Source organism: Cydia pomonella, chromosome 1, assembly GCF_033807575.1.
Source record: "Cydia pomonella isolate Wapato2018A chromosome 1, ilCydPomo1, whole genome shotgun sequence".
Lineage (NCBI taxonomy): Eukaryota > Metazoa > Arthropoda > Insecta > Lepidoptera > Tortricidae > Cydia > Cydia pomonella.
In genome coordinates, this window is record NC_084703.1 from 44,036,157 (window position 1) to 44,057,735 (window position 21,579).

Here is a 21,579-nt window from a genome sequence, read left to right on the forward strand (position 1 = left end):
GATTTTTGCCTATAATAGCAGTCGTTTAGCACTTCGCTGGGAGCTAGAGTTAAGACGTGTGGGCTTACTTAAGAAAACTGACTTAACTGAATTCCAATAAGATCATTTTTACTATTTGTGACAGTAGGTAAATGGTAGTCGCTCAAAAGTCGAGTAGTACAAAACGATTTTATAGAAAAGAATAAAATTGAAATTGGTAGTAAAGGATGCATAGAAATTGCTAAGACAACACAATGCCAGCTTTACTAAAAAAGCAGTCGAGAAACAATCAAACGATTAAATTTAGAGTGCATTAACTAAAACAAAAGGTTAAAGTTAAAACGTATCAAAAATTGTATTCAGACAATAAACATTACTCCCTCTTTAATGGTACCACTGGTAACAAAATTATAACTATCTTAAACAATAAAATATTAATCAAAACTTCTAAACAAATAAATACGACATCATTTATCGTCATTTCATTAAAAGAAACAATATTAAATCTTCTGAACTAATAAACCTAAAAGTAGTTTAGCTAACAACTTAACTCCTTTACGTCTCCATCAAATTATAACAGAGGAATGTTACACTTAAGAATTACTACCACCCCGACGGAGGACGAGTGGCTACAGACATATGGGGTAATCAGCCCGCAGCACACGCAGTGGACCTTAAACAGCTTTGACTCCTTCAAATCTCCAGGAATGGATGGGATCTTCCCTGCGCTTCTTAAATGGGGCGGGAAGCATCTCACTCTGAAGCTGACCATCGTTCTGCGCGCCTGTATGGCTCACCGGTACGTGCCGAAGCAATGGAGGGAGGTCAAGGTTATCTTCATACCGAAACCAGGTAAAAACGACTACTCGGACCCCAAATCCTTCAGGCCCATCAGCCTGACCTCTTTCATGTTGAAAACATTAGAGAGGTTGTGTGACAGGTACCTTAGAGAGAGGGTGCAAATTCATGTGCCGTTGCATCCAAACCAATATGCCTACAGACCTGGCAAATCTACATAATCGGCACTTCACGCAGTAGTAAGTAAAATTGAGGTGGCGGTCAAAAACAGATCCATGTGCTTAGGAACCTTCATAGATATAGAAAGGGCTTTCGACAGGACCAGGTTCAGTAGCATTACAGCAGCACTGGTAAGACATGGCGCGAATGCAGTTATGACAGAATGGATAAACAACATGTTGAGCCAACGAACCATCAAACTCGGGACGGGCGAAACACAGCAGGCATTAATGGCAAAAGGCAAGGAGGAGTCCTATCGCCACTACTATGAAACCTTGTGGTGAATGACCTGATCACCACACTAAACAATAATCACTATTACACAATCGGCTATGCTGACGACATAGTGATACTGACGAGCGGCAATCATGCAGGTACGGTATGCGATGTTACCCGCTCTGCACTAGCCATCGTGGAACGCTGGTGTTTTAACAGCGAACTCTCAGACAATCCCAACAAAACTGAGCTGGTTATGTTCACCAACAAACACTTCCGCCTGTTCGACACTGAACTCCAACTATCTGCGGAAGTAAAGTATTTAGGGGTAATACTTGACAGCAAATTGAATTAGAGCAATCACCTAAACGGCAAAATTTACAAAGCCACAGTCGTAATCTGGCAATGTCGTAGGATAGTGGGTAGAACCTGGGGGCTAACTCCAAAGATAACTCTATGGCTTTACCAGGCAGCCATGCGACCAATAATAAGCTACAGTGCGATAGTTTGGTGGCCACGCACCACACTATCCGTAGTTGAAGCTGAACTACAACGAATCCAGAGGTTGGCCTGTATGGCGACCATGGGCTGCATGAGGACAATACCAACCGCGGCCCTGGAAGCCTTACTGAGCCTGCCGCTGCTACACCTCTTTATACAACAGGAAGCGCTAGCTACGGCGGTACGTCCCAAAAATCTAATCTCTGGAGACCACCTAGGGCACCTAGGGTACCACACACCGAGATCCTCTACGAGGCGATAGGTAAGGAACCGCTAATAGAAGCGGTGACTGACAGGATACCCAGACAATTCGACTTCGACAAGAAATTAAGATACAGTTACACGAAGAACCTCGTGAAGGACTCAACCCATGAGAGCTGAATCTTCACGGATGGATCAAAGACAAGGTCAGGCACTGGCGCTGGAGTATTCTCAGAGGACCTAAACATACATATCTCAACACCACTAGGACTTGACTAGGTGCCCACAACACAGTCTTCCAGGCAGAATTGGCATCATAATGGCAGCACACGCAGTCGCCTCAAGGAACGTATTGGAGTACTCCATCCGCATACTCTCTGATAGTTGGCCAGTACTACAAGCTCTGCAAAGTTATACTTTGACCTCAGGGCTAATCTACAAATGCCACAAAGCTCTGTCAGATGTAAGCACCACCACCAGCTTAACTCTGCAGTGGATCAAGGGACACAGCAACTCGCGAGGGAACGATGCGGCCGACATATTGGCGAGAGGATGTTCGGAACTGAGGGTGGCAGGACCGGAGCCAATTATACCTCTGCCTTATGCCTGGCTCCGGAACATTCTGCGACACAACACCAAGGTAAAACACCAACCGTACTGGTCTAACCTAGGCAAGTGCAGGCAGGCGAAGGAAGCCCTCCCGACAATCGACCCCGGTTTGTCGAGGAGGCTGAGACAGCTGAAGAGGCCACAGGTCCGGCTTGTGACTGGGGCCATAACCGGCCACGCCCCACTAAACAAACACCTACTAACCCTACGTGTTACAGATAGCCCCCTCTGCAGAGAGTACTTGGAGACAGGATGGCCGCCCACGTCATTCTTGAATGCCCAGGGCAGAGCCATCAGCATCAGAGCGCTCCACTTTATTGTTATTATTCGCACGAGATGCACAGCATACTGTAACGCACTAGACACTGACTGAGAGACAGTCGGCCCTAGTGCGCTTACCGGCTTGACAGAAAGGGATAGCAATATGCGGCAATCAAGGACGCTGTCTCCGCGCCCCTTTGGCCCGGCATTATTTGAAGGCCAACGTAATTTTTGTACGGTCGTATGTTCATACGCCTCTTTGCCGCGACGCATTTTGAGGATAGTTGGTAAAAGTTTATGGTCGTATGTATGTACGCCTATATAGCGTGACACTATTTGGTGGTTCGCACTGTCACGTGAGAGAAGTATGTACGTACGCCTTTATACTCCGATGAATATCGGGGACTGAACGAAAATATCACTTATACGCCTTCAGTACGGCTTTTTGGAACGACATAAAATTATGACAGTCTGTTATACGCCAAATGATTTTTTAATTATTTAATTAACTAATTGTTATGATAAAATTATGAAAAAAATTGTGCTTACGTATTGTTACAAGACGAATACGATGCCGTTAAAAACGAAAAATGGCATTTTTGCGTATACGCCCCTTTGGCCTGAAGCCCTCGATATATATGTTACTTTAGCTTATTACGTATACGTTCAATCAAATTGGCCTGTACCAGTACCATGAGTCCCTGACAGTGTCAAAACTGACATATACGCTATCGAAAACGTTATTTACTTTCTATACATCTCGATGCATATAAAGTAAAGTACATTCTCGATAGAGTTTATGGTGAGAGTCAGAATCGCGGGTGTACCTAAACAAAAATAAATGAAAAACATACCATATTTTTGTACCTAATTTGTACTATTTAGTACCTCCGTTAGGAAGATTTATTTGAACTGGCGCCTAGCCTTTTTTAAGACATGATTTTCTGAGTTATTTGAACTTAACAGATTAAACATTAAAGGTACTAAATCCTGGTTTAATAAAAATAATTGTACCTTAGCGCTTTTTCTTAAAAATGAGATCGATAACTTGAAAAATTATAACGCCTGCAAAAGTGTAATAGCAAGCAAAATATAAATAAGTAAAACTTGGAAACCACAAATAAAATGGCTCATATTATAATTGAATATGAAGGTACAAAAAAGTTACAAAAATTTGGCTTTTATAGAATTTACCAATAACCACGGGAATATAGCGTAATAAAGTACACCCGCCATTCTGACTGTCAGGATGGCGGGTGTACTGTTTTTTGGTGATAACTTTAAGTACCGTGAGGTACAATTTTTTTTAAAGGAGGTACTAAATAGTACAAACTAGGTACAAAAATATGGTATGGTTTTCATTTAATTTTATTTAGGTACACCCGCCATTCTGACTCTCACAGTTTATGTCAGTGCCGAACTGGTGGTAGCCACATTGTTAGCCAACACAACACTGTTCACACGCTCACGTGTTGCTGAATCGCCATCTTTTAATAATTCTATACAATAAATGAATCATCAAGTTGGTCAACTTAATTTTCAATCATGCATTTCGTCATGCAACACAATCGCATGTTGAATGGATAAAATACGATCGTGGATTATTATTGGATTTTTGCTAAGTGTCAACGTCGTGTACAATATACTTTATGTCATGACATTTAATCAAGGGGTCCATTTTAGATAAGGATACATTTTATAAGACAATTGCCTCATGACTCAAGAGTCATGCCTTAATGTACATTTTGTTTAATGGGCGTTTTTTTTGCCACTTTTATGTTATTTATAGTCAGGGTCGCGAGCCCTTTTCATCCTTATAGGAGAGAAAGAGTGTCCCGACATTTCCATACATTTTTCAAACTTCCCTTTTTGTTACCGGCATACAAAATATATGGGGAAATGGTAACACAATAGGAGAAAAACTCTGGGAACTTTTTTGATTCCATTAGGATCGAAAGAGCTAGCGATTCTGAGTAGAAATAACATTAACTTTATGAATAAAAAAAAAACAAAATTAATGATATGGCTTTATAAAAAAACGCTCTAAAAACAACAATTTTTTTTGTAAAAACCTCATTTTTGATAGCCTAAATCCTGGAATGTATTGGTTTGGTTCCCATTCCCATATATTCTACGACTCTTCTCTTTCCGCACAGACACTACAAGCTTTTGTTCCCACTTACACTGTAATCGGTCACCGTAGCCTATGGACGCCTGTAACTGCAGAAGTGTTACATGCGCTTTGATGACTCTTTAAAAACCTGTACATTCTTCATTGATGAACCCCATAAGACCGATTTGAACTTATTCTACCTGTACACTCTACATTGATGAAGCCCCAGAGACCGATCCGGTATCCCCTTCGAGGGTTTTTTAAGGAATATTTCGTAAGGCTTTACTTACCAAAGCCGTTGCTAACTAAAACTCTTTCATTTGGCTTTTTAAGCGCTTCATAATACGGGTAAGCTGATACCCGTTCCTAAGCGCTAACCCCTTGAAGAGGTATCGATTATAAATTATAACGCTTAAGCCATTTTCAACTTTCTCTTGGTAAAAATAGAATCAAATATTGCTTATTTATGTTTAAAGAGAAGGATTGGGTGTCTAGCGCGTCGACAGTACAGGCCTCCTCATATATTTTTTAATTAGGAAGGGGATACCCTTTCATTTAGCGGTATCTCTGAAAGGGAAACCCTTTCCTAGAGCTAAGTCAAATGAACGGGTAAGCTATTCAAAGGCAAAGCCAATCGTTCGGGCTATTCGATGAACGGCTAAGCCATTTGTAGGCTTTTTTCTAGGAAGCCCAAACTGACCCCATGGACCGATTTGCATTTAAGCCTCTTTTATATACAACTAACGCAATTCAATAAACTCGTCTCTGTCAGCAATCTTTGTTTGTCTTTTTTTGACAATCGAGAACAGTCACACGGCAGTTCAAGCCAGACAATTGGTCAAATTTAACGACTTCCGTATTTCTGACTTTGAGAAATGGATTCAATTCGCAAGGCGGTTTGGGTAATGACAGAACTGTGACCCCGACGTCATTACGTATACACGGTGTAACATAAGGAAACCGAAAGATATTAACAGTGTATTTATTCCTGATCACATTTAGAGACTAAAATTTCATATAAACTTTTCTGGATTTAATACCAATAAAAAAACAAAATTAAGATGATGAATTAAATTAAGATGAACATCTTAATGTTGTTGATGAGCATCTTAATGTTTTTTAATTGGTATTAACTCTGAAACTAGGTGTTAACAGTAAGTTGTAAACGCCTTTTTGATGACGATGATTCCATTATGGGGCGTAGTCTAAATATCCTTATTGATAGATGTCAAAAAGTGACAAGTAACCTTTTCAAAAACTAGGCTTTACAAAAAAAATCGTAAAAAATAATTTTCAGTGCCAGTTTCACCATAACCTTAACTTTTTATGTACAAATACATTTCAAAAGTTTGGAAAATAAACAAACAATTTTTTTTTTGGCGAAATTTATTTAAACCGATATTTAAAAAAATCCTTATTTTTGCCTCAGAAATGCGTGGTTAAAATCTTTCGGGTTCATCGTGTTACACCGTGTATATATGTATTGTATATGCTCTTAATTTCTAGGTCGTAGCCTACACCTTTTTCTTCTATGTACCATGCAATACCTATAATTAGCGCTACACCTTACCGCCTAACATTGCCGTCCTAGTTAGGGCAAGATCTTAAGTTAAACGGCTTAACTTAAAATATGCAGTTTTAAGAGGAAAGAAACGGCCGCTTTTCATACAAACGTACTCCCCAATTTACTCTCTGAATAATACATAATGAAAAATATTTTTACATAATTTGATGTATATTACCAATAACTATGCCCCTATGTTTGACTTTTTCCTATTTTTTGATTATTGTAAAAATTAGGAGCGAAAAACAGTTTTCGTGCAAATTTTTGGCTGCGCTGTGGTCTACAACAAATTGTGTCAAGATATTTTCAATAATGTTAATATCCAGAAAGGAAAAGCTCCTCCACTTTCATCTAAAATAAAAGTAAAAGACACGTTGGACCCGGGTACGTCCTTAAACTACGTCCAAAAGAGAAGAATGGGTATTGTGAATGTCATCTCGCTTTGTGTGGTAGGGCACAGCACAGCGGGTGTCATTACAGATCTAGAGCAGAGCCCAACTGGGAAAGTACCTCCACCTTACAGAACACAGCAGCCAAATAACCTAGACCCTACTCATAGTGTTGTGTTCCTGCCGGTGAGTAAGGTTGCCAGAGCTCAACGAGGGAGGGTTTAGGGTCGGCAACACGCATGTAACTCCTCTAGAGTTCCTCTAGGCTACGGAGGCTGCTTACTATCAGGCCGTATGCTTGATTGCCACCGACGTAGTATAAAAAAAAACGTTATCGTCGATTATAGAATTCGCCGTTAATGACAACCGTAAATGTGGTACTTCTTGGCAGAAATCGTTACAAATTTTGTGTTGTCTCTTTAGATTTATGCTACGTGCGTCGACCTTTAGTAAAGTGCGTACATAAATTACTTAGCTTTGTCGGTCTGTAGGTCATGCTCGTTATGAGACAATTGTGACAATGCTGGAGCAGAGTGCTCATTGATTATAGAAACGGCTCATGGACAAATTCTTGGTTTAAAAATAAGTTTCCGTCGAAGGCAATAGTTGTTTTTCAATTCACACTCAAGACATTTGAAGGTTTGTTACTTTTTTTTCTTTTTATTATTACACAAATTGACTAAGTCCCACAGTAAGCTCAATAAGGCTTGAGTTGTGGGTACTGAGACAACGATATACATATATAATATATAAAAATTTATAAATACTTAAATACATGTAAAACCCGTGACTCAGGAACAAATATCCATGCTCATCACACAAATAAATGTCCTTACCAGGATTTGAACCCGGGACCATCGGCTTCATAAGCAGGGTCACTAGTCACTACCCACTAGTGGGTAGATTTTCAATTCTATGTAATGGCATTCAGGGTCATAAGTGACAAAAGTTCTTATTCCGGGACTGTACAGTCGCCATCAGATATATCGGAGCGGCCGAGATGATCAAAAATATCTGGACACGCATTCTAGTGCCTTGACAATAGAGGCGTATTCAGATATTCGTGAGCGCCTTGGGCGACTGTACAATAAATCTACCTATTATTAAACTACGTAGCCACCTAACCTTGGTAACTTAAATATGTTGTGAGCTGTCAAATGAAATGCGAAACAAACTGCGAAACTAGGATTTTAAAATGCTCATACATTACAAGTTACATAAAGTTAATGTTTTAAAAGTATATGAAGGTTATACAATAATTTAAGAATTGCCGGGTTCCGTACCCAAAGGGTAAAACGGGACCCTATTACTAAGACTCCGCTGTCCGTCCGTCTGTCACCAGGCTGTATATCGAGTAAATAAATAAAGTAATCATATGTCGAAAGATGGCAGTCAATTTACTCTTCTTCCTCGCGTTGTCCCGGAATTTTGCCACGGCTCATGGAAGCCTGGAGTCCGCTTGACAACTAATCCCAATATTTGGCATAGGCGCTAGTTTTTACGAAAACGACTGCCATCTGATCTTCCAACCCAGAGGGTAAACTAGGCCTTGTTGGGATTACTCCGGTATCCTCGCGATATTTTCCTTCACCGAAAAGCGACTTTTAAATATTTAATGATATTTCGTACATAAGTTCCGAAAAACTCAATGGTACGAGCCGGAGTTTGAACCCGCGACCTCCGGATTGCAAGTCGCACGCTCTTACCGCTGGGCCACCAGCGTTTTTATGGCAGTAAATTCACTGTTCTCAAATTGTAAATTCAAATTCTCTTTGATTTCAGGAACCTTGCCTCAAAATAATCACACGCAAACTCTATGCGATTACTGATAGCTTATCTTGGAAATTAAACAGTAATAAAACACTTCATTAAGTGCTTAATTATGCTTAGTATGTATTGTACAAACTAATTATAGCAGTGAGTTATGATTATGACATAACAGAACGGAGGAATTGGGTTCTTGCGAAAGGTCAAAAACGTCACATCGCATTTCGTGAGAAATATTGCGGTAAGTATCAATCATGCTCTAACGCAGCGGCTTACGAGAGCGAATAACTCGCGAACGCGAAGCGGCGCGGCGCGGGTGATTCAATCCTTTGATACCTATGGAAGTGTCCTACGTGGGCGATCTCGGGCCGCCGCGCCGCATTCGCGAGTTATTCGCTCACGTAAGCAGCTGCGTTACCTGTAAATAGTGCCCGTCATTGTGTGTACATAGTTGTGCACAGATTTGATATGAAATATTTTGAAACAACTACTTTATCAGGTAGGTACTTACAAAACGATTACTCAGAAATAGGTAGTAAAACATTTTTATACTATAATTTGTGGAATGCCCCAAAATCAAATACTAATCAATACTTTTTAGGGTTTTTACCCAAAAGATCAAACGGGACCCTATTACTGAGAGTTCGCTGTCCGTCCGTCCGTCCGTCTGTCCGTCTGTCCGTCTGTCCGTCAGTCCGTCAGTCCGTCAGTCCGTCCGTCTGTCCGTCTGTCACCGGGCTGTATCTCATGAACCGTGATAGCCAGTTGAAATTTCTACAGATTATGTATTTCTGTTGCCGCTAAAACAACAAATACTAAAAACAGAATAAAATAAATATTTAAGGGGTCTCCCATACAAGAAACACATTTTTTTGCAGTTTTTATAAATAATGGTACAGAACCCTTCGTGTGCGAGTCCGACTCGCACTTGCCCGGTTTTCATTTTATGTCATTTCATTGCGCGTGTGTCTGCGGAGGAGCAAAGTGAAGCTAACCTAACTGGTTTAAAAACCGGACTCGCCCACCGAGGGTTCCGTACTTTTTAGTATTTGTTGTTATAGCGGCAAAAATACATCATCTGTGAAAAATTCAACTAGCTATCAAGGTTCATGAGATACAGCCTGGTGACAGATGAACAGACGGACAGACGGGCGAACAGCGGAGTCTTAGTAATAGGGTCCCATTTTACCCTTTGGGTACGGAACTCTAAAAAACGAAGAATCTTATAGCTATGAAATACCAAATTGAAAAACAAAACTATTTCTAAACATATATATACTCTGGCAAGCCAACTTTGTCAGAGAAAAAGGCGCGGATTTCAAAATTTGTATGGGAGTTCCTTTGCCCTACATTATTCAAAGTCGCCTTTTTCAGCTGACGAATCTTGCTTGCCAAAGTATAGTTTAGTCTGCGTTTTGAAACCTTTTTTTCCAACCCTGTGGCATAATTTATTTTAGCCATAATTATTCACTATAACTTATAAAACAAAGTCCCCCGCCGCGTCCGTCTGTTTGTTTGTGTGTTCGCGATAAACTCAAAAACTACTAAACGGATTTTCATGCGGTTTTCAGCTCTCAATATAGAGTAATTCTTGAGGAAGGTTTTTGTGGTCCGTGCGAAGCCGGGGCGGCTTGAATTGAGCAAGTTAGTTATTGCGGGCAGTACTGTAAATGTAAGGTCTGAGTGGACGCTCGAGTCGGATCGTTAGGCGGGGCGCAAGAGATGTGAGCAGCGTGCACTGCGGCAGCTCCTATACGCTTGCATTTGTTTAAATTGTACGCCGCACGCCCCGCCCCGCTGCTTGCCCAACTCGAGCGCCCACTCAGGCCTTACACAAGTAGGTAGGTACCTAAAGTGGGTAGTCACTATTCGACTGAATGTAGCACATCAGACAGGTATTTATACTGCAATAACTGATAATTGCCCATTATTATGTGTGGCTGTTATGACCAGGCGCCCTACTTTTGAAGCTGATATTGATTTTATGATCTTTGACGCAAATTTTATTTAAACAGGCGTTGTTATGTTGTTGCTTATGTTCATGGGCGATGAGGACCGCTTCCCGTCAGGCGGCTCGTCTAATCGTTAACTGACACATAAAAAATTGAAAAAACTAATCGAGAGACATTTGTCAGAGAACTGTCAAACTTTTTATAGACATAAAAGTAAATTAGAGTTCGCCTAATATAAGCTACTAATTTAAGGGAGTGTCATTGAGTTTTATTTTCATAGAAATTTGACATTAATAGTAACGTTTTAACACTTTGTCATTGCAAATGCAGAGTCAGCTTGGTCAGATTCTATGCCATTATGATTAAGATGGAAGTATAGGTACTACTTATTCGTCCATACAAAAAGAGAAAATGTTTTTCCACTTCTAAATATTTTCCTTTTTAGTATATTATTGACACAATGAAAAACTAGGTTTATAGGTTTACCTTTTTTTAAATTTGCAATACATTTTTTTTTTAGCTAAACCTATAAACCTGCGTAAAACCTCGGACCCGGGTACGTTCTTAAACTACGTTCACAAGAGAGGTATGGGCATTGTGAATGTCATCTCGCTTTGTGTGGTAGGGCACACCGGATGTCATTCCAGATCTAGAGATGAGCCCAACTGGGGAAGTACCTCCACCTTACAGAAAACCGCAGCTAAATAACACTACACCCTACTCATAGTGTTGGGGAGGGGAGACATGTCACTCTTCTGGAGTTATAGGCGTATATAGGCACGGTGACTGCTTACCATCAGGCGGGCCGTATACTTGTTTGCCACCTACGTAGTATATGTATAAAAAAAAGAAACCTAGAATACCTATTTATTTTGAAGCGATCGACATCATAATCAAAGTGATTTATTAAGATTTAGTTAGTGGAAAACGTTTTCTCCAAAAATGGAACGTGTGATCCTTGTACAAGATAATTTATTAATGCTTTGTATATTTTGTCCATGCGAGTGTCAACTGCCAATATCAGTACTGTTTCAAGATAAACTGCATTGGGATGACAGTCGAAAACAAACATATCGCTAGGTGATAAGCGATAACATTATCATTTATCTGTAATATCGCACAATTCGCAGCTATTTTAAGAATACACATATACAATGAACACGATGCAAATTAAAGATAATCATTAATTAGAAAATGTAGCATTCATGGCATTAACGCATATTCACGTCACGTGTACATTACCTAACCAAACGTAAAGTCGTGACACTCGCAACTCTTTTCTTAATTGGGGAGTACTTTCGAAATTGGTCGGTACATCTGTCTTTAAACCTCTTTATCTTAAAAACGGCGTAAAAGGATTACGTATTTTCTAGAGTTAGGTCGTTTTTGAATGGGAATTGCAGTATCTGGCTGAGACGGTTTATCTCAAATGTCAGGCGGACGTTTCAAGGACTACATTCATCTTGGCAAGAATAAAGTATAGGTACGAGTAAGCGTGAGTTTGTCGCAACAGAATAGTCAATTTGTAAACTACAATCGCAGTTATATATCGTGTCATTCACAACGACGCACGCCTTAACTCGTATGGTCATGTTAATAAAGGTTAGATTTGACATATCTGCGCGTCATCGTGGATGACATGAACTATACCCAGGGATCGGAAACCGGTATTTTTTGTATGGAAACGAAAACGGTATTTTTTCGTTCTTTGTTAATTATTTCCTTTCTAATTGGGCAATCTAATAATACGAAGTCGTTATCTAAAAACACTACCGAGTCCTATATTTGGAGTATAAAATAAACCGAAATATATGTTTATTTCAAAGTTTTTCCAAAAAACCGGTTCCGATCCCTGACTATACCAGATAAATGTCTTCAGATGAAGTTTGTAGTACGTAAAATTGCGCGTTGTACAGTGGGGATACAATAAACTACATATAATCAGAAAAAAAAAAAACGTTTTTGATGGCAAGGGCGGCGTCTTAAAAACGTAAACGGGCACATATCCCCCTTTCTTCCCTCGTAAAGGTTTTACGAGACGTACAGATGTAGTGAATAATCCTTTCCCATCGTATTTTACGGAAACATACGAACGTGTTATGCTATTTCAGTCAGACCCAGTACAAAAGGTACTGAGGTTGACTGAAGTAGCATGACAAATACGAACGATCCCGAGAAAATACGATGGGAAAGGATTATTCACTACATCTGTATATCCGCGCCGGACAACTAAATTCCAACTTCAGAAACTGATTTATCGCCAATTTTTTTTCGTTACCTTTATTTCCGACGTTTCGACGCAGATTTCACTGGTCGTGGTGGCGGATAAGATATACCCGAAACCCGATAGACTCGGTTTTAAATATGTCTGAAAATGTGTTCAAAACGCGAAAGTTTTAAACGTTGTAGGTAACTAATTTCCAAATTTCTGCACGGATAAATTTCGAAACTTTTCATATTTTTGTTCCAGAATCGAAACCTTTCCAAAATTAAAGTTTTCTATTATTTTTCAAGAACTTTTTCTGCTTTTTGGAAACCTTCCGCAACCTGACAACAATAGAAAGAAAATACTCGTCTTACAAATTTCCAATAGCATTTCATTGAGTACAAACCTCACCAACTGACCTTAACTGAACCTTAATACCTTGCAATAAGAATTATAATTGGTCAGTCAACAACGTGTGTACCCGATGCGTGCACTCGCGCGTGGTCAAGCGCGATCTATGATTTATGATCGCATGATCGCTTAGATCGTTCAGGAATTCCTAAATCCATATGCAGCGTCAAGTCAAGTAGTTTGTTGACAGATCGCATTTGTCACTTTCATACACGTCGTTGGAGAAGAGAAACATAATTTGCAGAAGAATAGATGTTGACAAACGTTGAATTTTGTTATAATAAGAAAATTAGACTTTAAGATTGCGTGAGGCAACTACTCAATCGATATATGTATTTACATGAATATTTTTGATGGTGTAATGAGTGATATTATGTATTTAGCGATTACTCCGTCACGCTTTTTTGTGTCTTCGATCAAACATATAAGTACACGACTATAATATTTGATACATGTTAAAATATAAATATGTACTTAGAACTCTACCTCATACAAAAAACTCCAGTAAGTTACATTTTTGGAGGAAAAACGTCAAACAATGAAAAAAATTGCCCAATTCAATATTTTTTATTTAATAATTAAAATTTTAACACAAGTGTTGAGATATAGACTTGAATGCACGCAGTTAGAACTGTTTGTAACCAACGGAGTTATACTACGTGTTGGATTGTAATGAAACTTTGCACATACAATGACATGAGGTATATCTAGTCCTGTAATTAGTTTATATAGCTCCAGTTTATAAAACAAATGAAATAGAGCAAAAACAAGTTTTGTACGAATTAATTAAATTAGCTGTATTTTTTTAACTATGGTATCTAAAGCTACATAAACTAATTTCAGGACTAGATATACCTTATCCTATTGTAAGTACAAAGTTTCAGAGCAATCTAGCTAGTTGTTCTAAAATGAGAGCGTATCTACGTGAGCTTTCTGGGGAGCCTTAACATGATCATCCTTCCCTTGTCTGGCCTTTTAAATGTTCTTTACCACAGTTCTTTACACGACAAGCCAACACTCTCTATTATTTCACAAGCGTGGGTAACCTTTACGAACGCCCAAATCTAAAACGTCACAACATAATGAAACTCGCGTGTCGTTACGACATTTTGCTAATGAAACTTGATAGACTGCTCTTAAAAAGGTCATATGTGATGTTGTAAATCGTGGAGACATACGACGTTATGGAGTTGGTGACACCCAACTGGTTCCCGTAAAGTAAGATCGGCCGCGCGGTTACATGTAATGTTTTCTTATAAGCAACGTCTATAACATCATCACCGTCGTCTTTCACTACCTATTACTTTTAAGGGGGAAGAATCACTCTGCGATCCTAATGGAATAATCTTTTCACCTCAGCAGCTCAAACAAGCCTACTTTCGTCACTCCAGGGAATGAGGAAAGTGCGACTTTCGCCACTCCAGGGAGTAAGGAAAGTGCGACTTTCGTCATTCCAGGGAGTGAGACAAAGTAGCTTTTTAATGTAGGGTATGAATACAGGAATATTTCTAGAAGCTTTCGTCATAATGATGATGACTTACTCATTATGTAAATAGATGTGATTAACTTTAATTGATGTTGAATTTTTTTAACCTTTTTCTAAAATTCCCCGAAAGTTTCACAGTAAACAAGTTACACATTTCGCAATTTAGTTTACTTTCCTACGGAACACCAGTATTCATGGGAAGCTCTTCATACTATTTTGACAACCGCTAAATTGTCGTTGCCACAATGCATAGAGCGAATAGGGTCGGATGAAAGTCTTTGTCCAACAGTAGGCTAAGGCAGATGTCGCATTAGCGATTGCTTTCTTTGCAGGTGAATGTTTTCTCTTAGAAAAAATCTCGTCTTCATCGACGGAGCGGTGAGAACGCTTAGTGATACAATTAGATTCATTCAGTATATTCACACGAGATCTACATTAACACGAACGTGGTGTCACGTAAATGAAGTTAATTCCCGCCTCTGCGAGCGCTTATTTCACACGAATCCGCCGCTACCATACAACCGAATTTACGCTTTCAGTTTAAAAGTATATGAAACGTGACATAATATCTATAGTTCGTGTACTATGACGCGCAGATTTGTTTGCAATGTAACCTTTAATAACATGGCAATACGAGTCAAGGCACGCGTCTTCGTGAATGACACGATCTATAATATATGTCTTGTACTAGTTTTGGGTTGCTTAAAATTGTTATACAAAGAAAAAAGAGCGTCTAAAAGTTTTATATGTAAAACTTTACTTTCACAATGACACGCCGCGCACGATCAACATGGCGTGCAAAGGGCCACCCCACACTAGCATTGAGCGTCGGCGTGTAGTCAGCGCTATGGGAAATGGCGTCGCTGCGCAGTTACGTCAACGCTGCGTCGAGCAGCAGCCATAGAGACTAGACACCGACGCTCGGAAGTCGGAAGACGGTATTGTAGGTTGGCTCAATGGGTTAAGGGCCACACTAGCGAGCGTGAAAAAGCGTAATTGTGAACCTTGTCGTAATGCACGAAGGTTTATATTGGGCTATAGCCCTGTGGATCAGTTGACGTCTTTGGCGGTCAAAGGGGTAAACTCAATATCTAGGCTATATTTACCGCAAAACTAACTGGCGACTAAGATCATAATAATATCTCCTTTACTCTTGTTAAGACCAACCAAGAGTGAAAAAGATGACATTATAAACTGACTCGCCATTTATTTTTGCGGCAGGTATAGGCATACTACAGCCTGCTAATATTCTGCAAGAGTTAGTGCATCTTTTCAAGCTACACGCGCGAGTAATAATTACCTAAAATGTTACGCTTTTTTCGTCTAATTTGTAGTATACAATTAAAATAAGTACCATAATAGCCGAACAACATCGACAACGCTTTGTATCTGCCGAGCTTAATTTAAAGCCCGTTTGCAGAATCCAACAAAGTACTTAAAGAATTTGAGCGCTTAAAAGATCTTAGGTACATCATCGCAAGAGAAACACAATAGAAACACCATGAACATAACGGCATCACCGAGAAGGGTAGGTATAGCTTTCAAAAATGTTAAAGCCTAAGGGCCATCTCATACTAGCGTCTCCCAAACGTAGGCGTCTAGCCAACTCTATGGCTGGTTCTCAACGCAACGTTGGCGCAACTGCGCAGCGACGCCATTTTGCATAGCGGCGACTAAACGCCGACGCTCAAAACACGCTAGTGTTTGGTGGCCCGAATTCGACTTATTTCCCAATATGATAGTGTTTTATTTTTTAAGATATCGATACAAAAAAGTGCCAAAAATATGTATACACGACTTTATTGCCTATATATTAAGGTAGTGTAACATATCTGCGCAGGCCATCCTAATCGTATAACTGCATCATACTACATGAGAAGATTATATTTGCGCACGAGTGTATGTACACGGTTTTTTATTTTAATTTTACTGTTCAACCTTGAGTGCGCCATATCACGAGTGGATTCTTGAACTTGGCGATATGTTCGTAATTAGTGACGTGACGTCACAGCACGCTTTCCAGCCGCCTTAATAATACCGCTGGGCCTTGCAGTCTTGCCATCAAGGTGGATAACCTTACTTTGTACACTCGATCAGATCAGATGTATCGGAGCGGTCAAGGTGCTCACAAATATCTGAACACGCCTAATAGAGGCTGAAGGCGCTAGAGTGCGTGTTCTGATATTTATGAGCACCTTGGCCGCTCCGATATATCTGATGGCGACTTTACACTCACCTGCTATACGTATAATTATAAACATGAGAATTATTGTCTTTGTTATAGATCAACCGCTAATTTTGATTTGGCCTGTAAAAAGGTGAAGTCTGCCTACCTAGGAATAGGCAAAGACTACTTTATAGGTATCTCAATCGCTCTTGGAAATGAGACAGATTGGACTAGGTAAAGCCGAGGACACAGGTAGTAAATACCAAAACGTTATGGGACTCCTTAGACAAGTTGCCTTAACTTAGCGGAGCTCGGCCTGCGGCCTCACTTTTCTCCTCTGTGCTTTGGTCCACTGTCTCGTTTTTTAACATTCTTGGCCATTGGTTCGTGTCAGAATCCTCTTTAACCTTACGCGAAAGCTAGACTCACTGCGAAGCAATAATATTTAGAAGACTTTGAATTTCGGAACAAACAAGAATTAATGTTTAAACCCTATGAAAATAGTTTCATATCGATTTATATTGGAAAATGCATTTGAAATAGGTATAGTACCTAGTTTATTTAAAAGGGTAGCCATTTTACGCGGAAACTACTAATATTAAATTTCGAGTTATATTTTGTGATTTGTCTGGCATTTGCGTAGCTTTGCCCAATTTTTATAAATACAGATTAAAACTCTTAATACGAAATATTTCTTACTGTGTGGTGGTCAAAAATCGTGGGTGGATCACAAAAGCAAAAATAACACCTATCTACGTCTGTGACGGGCTTAACACAGATAATATTTGTTAAACGGACCTAATATCATCCAGAAGAGACCTAGGTTACACTATTCCGAATAGGTATATTTTACCCATCGAGAGGATGGATAATGGACGACTTTCTTACACGAGTAAACGATTTCATGTTTATCATAATCATCTCCACGGACAAACAGACATAATTATAACGTTCAATGGCTCAAACGTAATAACACACTTTCACCATTCCTACCGCGGTTTCGTCCGGAATTGTCTATTATTAAAAACGATGATGGACGCCATTTTGATAAAAAGTCCGGAAGCGAGAGTTATTTATAGCTCAATTTTATAATTAATTTCTAGATTAAGGTTTTTTACTGAGGAGAAATGCTAAGGAATTCATATTTTCTTTCGATTAGCGTGAAAAAAATTAGTAACAGCAGTGTATAGCAATTTTTATAGAATTAATACGAGAAATACGTTCGTTTTTTTTACGGCAATTCTACAGATTATCCATTTTTTATTTACGTGTTATTAAAATAAGTAAGTGTGGTTGTCCACTTTGGCTGTTGTGTGAAACTCAAAAAATTAAATGTCAGATTGTGCAAAAACGCCTTTAAAGTATAATCGCCTCCTGCGTGTGGCAACACTGATCAATCCTCTTCCTTTCTGGGGGCCTACTTCGAAAACCGAAATTCGAAAATCGTGGGGATCTTTCTCTTTTACTCTCAGCAATTGACGAACTACGATTTTTGCGAGAGCAGGGCTGTCTCGCAGCGTTCACATTGTCATAATGGAAGAACTGTAAGAATGACTTGTTTTATTTAATAAACAAATGTCGTAAAAGTGCAGTATCTAGTTTGATTCAAGTATCGCCATTATATAGCAGTACCGGCCTTTGTGTGTTTTTGTATGAACGTGTATAGAGTAAACAATATAGGTTAGTTTGTAGATTATTTTACTAGTCATTTTATACAAATATATAACGAATAGTGCAATGAAATACTGTAAATTACAATAGGAGACTCAGCATATTACTAAAAGAGCTCTAATAAAAAAATAAGTTAACATACATTAAAACAATAAAACTCTGAAAAAACAATAGTTGAGACCAATATTTCTCATCGCTCCCACAAAGGACTACTACTAGACTGCCTGAAGTAGTGAGGTGGAATGGAAGTAACAAATATAAGAAAAAAGTTATACTCAAAAACATGGAGGTGTTATAGTTATTGGCCGGTACTGTAGGTACATATATCTGTCTTTTACATTAATGTTCCCCAACCATACGAGAACGCTAGGGGTGCGTTACTTTATTAAATTGTATGCAACAGGTGTACAGTCAGCTGCATGCATTGCGTTAATATTAATCAAGTGCTATCCAAGCGCGTTCACCGTGAACACCAATGTAGATAACCTCAAAATGTTCGAGCTTAAGGGTTAGTTTACGCTGGTTTATCGCTAGCGACATGGTGGGTAAGCGATAAGAATGGAGTTTTGGAGAGATCGCGGCGCGGCGAGCGCGCACTGTGCACAACCCCTTTGTTTACACAAGATAAAGTTTTTTTTTTTACATTTATGGCCACAAGATACAGACACAGTACAGTGACACAGTACAGCGATGACAGTAACCTATCGCCGAACATTTGGAAATTCATGTTCGAAGTTCAAACCTCTTTTTCGCATCACAACCTTTTTCTTAGACCTTTTTGCGCGACAGCTAACCGCGTGTGTATTTACATATTTGAAATTAGACTAGTACTCTATGATGCCACATTTGCTAAGTCTAATTCTTTCAAATTACTTCGAGCCTATGAAACTAGTAATAGCCAAATTTTGCTTGTAAAATAGAATTGTATTTAAAGTATCATAATTAAACGCAATAAATTAGGTAAATATGAACTGCTTTATTTAAATAGTATTCTATACAAACGTGATCGCGATATACCTACCTAATAGAGAACTTTTCAATTGATTACCGTGTTTTTGTGTAAATTTTAAGAACCCTTATTATTGTACCTGTTGCACAAAATACTATCATCATCATTGGTACAAATCAAAGCTCGGAGCTTTTACTAGTCCAGGGGTTCCCAAAGTGTGCGCCGCGGCGCCCTGGTGCGCCGTAGAAAGTAAAGAGGGGCGCCGTGAGTTCTATCATTATCCGAAACCACAAATATTCGCGGGTACCTATTTGAGCGCTCGCATCGGTAAATGATATAGCGTCGTGTCACTCTTTTTCGACCGTGATTTTAAATTTACAAGGGCGCCGTTGCAAAATACTAAACTTGTAACTGCGCCGCATGTTGAAAAAGATTGGGAACCCCTGTACTAGTCTATGGGAAAAACATCGATAATTTTATTGAGTTTATCGAACGATATATATAGGTCATTAAATTTTACCACCTAAAATCCGTTGTCTGGTTCTAGGTAAGTCAAACTTATTTTTTATATATAAAGCAAACCAGCAAACCTCCCTACCTTGTGAGATGAATGAATATGAATACTATGAATAGACTTTACTCATACGTAGCCTAAGTAATATCTATTGTTTGTAAACATGTTTTCTTTCAGATTAGGTACTTACACTTAATTTTTGGTTACATGTTATTGAGTAATGTTTATGTATGTACAGTCAGTACAGCTCTCTGCATCTGACTGTACCTATTATTTAGTCATAGTGGGTATTTTTCATGATTAATATTAATACGACCTTTGCCCAGCAGCGGGATACTCAAATCGGCAAGAAAAAAATAGTTTAAATTGACGTTATCTCTACAATAATCCCAGTATTTATAAACTTTTTATTTAGGTTAGGTTATTTACGTATTTAAATATGCAAATTGAGATCTCAAATGTGTATCGTGTCTGAAATCATTAAGGCGAACCTCTTTAACGTGGTTTAACCAAATTCAAACGCCGTAGCATTTTACAGTTAGCATCAACACATCGCATCACGAACGAATTCGTTACCAATCCACGAACAGAGAAAATCAGAATCTCCCTAACGGGACAACGGCATAACTTTCGCAAGATCTCGGCTCGTACACAGACGAATTTGAAGCTTATTCGCAAAGGGCAAAGTTGAAATTTAGTTTTTGAGAATAATTACGAGCCTGCGAAAGTTATGGTAAATTAAAAAATCGCAAAGGCATCGCTTAGCTCTTACACAAGTAGCACTGCAGCAGAACCACACTCGGGCCAGGTTATCGACCTTTCACACCGTAAAACACGAAACGTTACTCTGTTAAGGTAATTCTTCATAAAAACCGCCACTAACACACGCTTTTTACTCAACTTTCATGTGAAATAGCTTTAGGAAATTCACTCAAGCGCGTAAAAGTTACACTTATTTCATGCAAGCGTTGGAACGTCGAACCGAACCCGAGTGCGCCTGCAGTCAAACACATCACAAATTGCAACACCATGCATCGGTATCGAAACGTTAGACACTATACGGAATTAGAACACAAAAGCACAGACAAAGCCCCGATTCCAACTCTAATGGTAACTCACCATTGGAGCCGAAATAGTCGTCTTTGTCAATCTCATGCTGGAAACCGTAAGCCGGGAGCCATGCATTTGCGCCGGGCGGCTCGGGCCAGTCGGCCACTCGCACCTCCTCCATAACACTTCACTGGGTTAGCACAAACATGCGAGTACCTCGTTCCATGAGGACACAACACGTACGCACGCTAAGGCGAGCGGCGGCGAACTAAACTAAAAACTAGTCGGGCGGCGCGCGCGCCGCGCCGCGATCTCTCCAAAACTCCATTCTTATCGCTTATCCACCGTGTTGCTAGCGATAAACCAGCGTAAACTGACCCTTAAGCTCGAACCGTTTGAGGTTATATACATTGGTGTTCACGGTGGACGCGCTTGGATAGCGCTAGAGTAATATTAACGCAAGTTTCCATATCTATTGCAGTAAAAAAACGGCGTCGACTCAGCTGGGACGGAAACGTAGCGACTTGATGTTTTTGTAGCGTTTTAAAAACAGCAG

At 39.4% G+C, this 21,579-nt stretch overlaps 1 protein-coding gene across 1 annotated transcript in view; it reads right to left on the minus strand.

The window, feature by feature from the left end:
• LOC133524556 (serine/arginine repetitive matrix protein 2) overlaps positions 1 to 21,233 on the minus strand; it is a 202,417-nt gene extending 181,184 nt beyond the window's left edge. Inside the window, exon 1 of the mRNA XM_061860642.1 lies at positions 21,093 to 21,233. Coding sequence (XP_061716626.1) covers positions 21,093 to 21,204 — 112 coding nt within the window. The 5' untranslated portion in view covers positions 21,205 to 21,233. The remainder of the gene's footprint in view (positions 1 to 21,092) is intronic.
• Between the last annotated feature and the right edge of the window lie 346 nt (positions 21,234 to 21,579).